Below are 2,213 nucleotides of genomic sequence, written 5' to 3' on the forward strand. Positions count from 1 at the left end.
GCTGGTTCCGCCATGATAACTGCACAAATATTGCCACTGCGCTAGCAACGAGCATGCCTTTCAATGGGGGCGTGTAGCAGTTCTCGCCGTAAAGCAGGACCGACTCTCGCGAGACTTCTGAGCCTGCGGGTGCGGGCCGAGGGCTCCTGCAATTGCAGGTACGGTATTTCCCCTACAGACCACCAGGGCGGCCGAGAAAACCTTTGTTCCACCTGAAATGACTCATTTAATCATCCAAAACGTTATGGAACACATTAATTAACTGAAAAATGTTGCATAGTATGCCTTTAAATAAAATGAAAACTAAAAAGGAGAAAAAACTCCTGAAATAAACATATTTGCTCTCCATTCAAACAGATAAGTTAAACGATCGACTAATGGAATGTTTAGCATCTATAATAAGACAATTAAGGGAGATTTTCCTTTTTATTATATTCCTAAATCCTGATCCATTCACGGATCACTTACACTAATTTCAAGAACTTACTGTTCATTAACCTTTGACAGTAAAAGTGAATAAATCGCTCAGTCAGATGGAAAGAGGCTAAAGATCCGCTGCCTGTTATCTGTAGCTCCTCTGTCAGGATGTAGAGATGCATTAAAAACAACCTTCCTCTGTTTTGTAATCCTGCTTTTATTATTGAAAAAAATGTTTTGACAAAAAAGAAAAAACGATATGCTTTCCATCAGTTGGTCCTTAGATGTGGTGTTTCTGCTAGAATCAAAGGGAACACTGCAAAAATGATCTCAAAATAAGTAAAAATGTCTTAAATTAAGGCTATTTACCCTTAATTTGAGCAGATAAATAAGATGGAATTAGTATTTTTACTTTTAAAATAAGGTATCTAGATATTATGCTCTTAAAATAAGACAATGCAATTGTTTTTTTCTTATTTTAAGTGTAAATTGTGTCTCACTTAAATCCCTAATTCAAGAAAAAATGCACTTATTATAAGAAGAAATGACTTATTTAGATTTCATTTTTTTGCAGTGAAAAGAGAACGGTTTGTTTGAAAGTTCAAACAAGGATGTGGCGCAGTGGTCTGCTCCAAAGCTGCTAGCTTTTCCAAGCATTTTCCTCTTCAGCCTCTCATCTGTTGTTGTTCGTCTCCCCCTTTAGGAGCATTGTCCTCTGGCCTGGGGCAACATCAACCTTTTTGATTACACTCACACGCTAGTAGCAGGAAAGATGGCTCTCAACCTGTGGCCGGTCCCACACGGCCTGGAGGACCTGCTCAATCCCATCGGGGTCACAGGCTCCAACCCCAACAAGGTGAGCGCTCCGGGGGTCGGCCCGTCAGCCCCGTGGGATTCCGCCTGGATAGAAAAGCTGTTCAGAACCTAAATAACCAGCATCACCTCTCTCTCTCTCACCCACACAGGAAACGCCTTGCTTGGAGCTGGAGTTCGACCATTTCAGCTGCCCTGTGAAGTTCCCCAATATGAGCCAGATCGAGGAACACGCCAACTGGAATATATCTACAGAGCTGGGCTTTAACTACAGTCACAACGGATCGGTAAGAGCAGGGGGGGGAAAAGAAACGCAGCTCCGTTTCTCTGAAGGGTTTGACGTGGTTTTTTTTTTTTTCAGAGTAACAGATTTGCGCGGGACAACCCTCTGACTGAGAGCGATAATGAGCAGCTGAGACAGGTGTGCAACCGAGACCCGCTGTCTGAGATCACTGAGCAGGAGAAGGACTTCCTGTGGAGGCACAGGTACATTTCTCTGTGTCTGCTTTAAATGGCCAGAGGGGAAACTTGGTGATTTCATATCAGGTCTGATTAGTCAGCTGATAAAACTAGTCTAAAAACAAGTTAAGAATTCTTAAAATAATAATATGCCTAAATTAAAATGAATTGATATCATGCACTCGGAATAAGATAATAGAGCCAACTTTTCTTATTTTAATTAAAAATCATATTATTGCGTTGATAAAGTCCTACCTGCTTAACCTGTTCGCCAAGGGATTTTTTTACGTTTTTAAATGACGTTTAAATGCCTAAAGGCTTCCTTGGAGCTCACACTGTACGTCTAAAAACCACATTGGACTGAGCTCCGCAGTGAGATGGCGCTACTCGGACTCGTCTCTCCGGAAGCCAAACGTGTAGAAGAGGAATATGAGGCTCATTACAGTGAAACAAGCTGCCTTGGAAATTTGTGCAATTTTGTGCTGTAAGCAGGGTTTCGCTAACCTGACTCCCCGCCAGATGGA

The 2,213-nt window shown here is 42.0% G+C and overlaps 1 protein-coding gene across 1 annotated transcript in view; it reads left to right on the top strand.

Moving 5' to 3' along the window:
• Positions 1 to 2,213, top strand: part of LOC107082599 (phosphatidylinositol 4,5-bisphosphate 3-kinase catalytic subunit alpha isoform) — a 46,836-nt gene that overhangs the window by 28,710 nt on the left and 15,913 nt on the right. The window contains exons 6-8 of the mRNA XM_015371367.1: positions 1,121 to 1,273; positions 1,383 to 1,517; positions 1,592 to 1,716. Of these exons, the coding sequence (XP_015226853.1) occupies positions 1,121 to 1,273; positions 1,383 to 1,517; positions 1,592 to 1,716 (413 nt within the window). The remainder of the gene's footprint in view (positions 1 to 1,120; positions 1,274 to 1,382; positions 1,518 to 1,591; positions 1,717 to 2,213) is intronic.

This window comes from Cyprinodon variegatus, unplaced genomic scaffold (genome assembly GCF_000732505.1).
Source record: "Cyprinodon variegatus isolate N-32 unplaced genomic scaffold, C_variegatus-1.0 Scaffold57, whole genome shotgun sequence".
Lineage (NCBI taxonomy): Eukaryota > Metazoa > Chordata > Actinopteri > Cyprinodontiformes > Cyprinodontidae > Cyprinodon > Cyprinodon variegatus.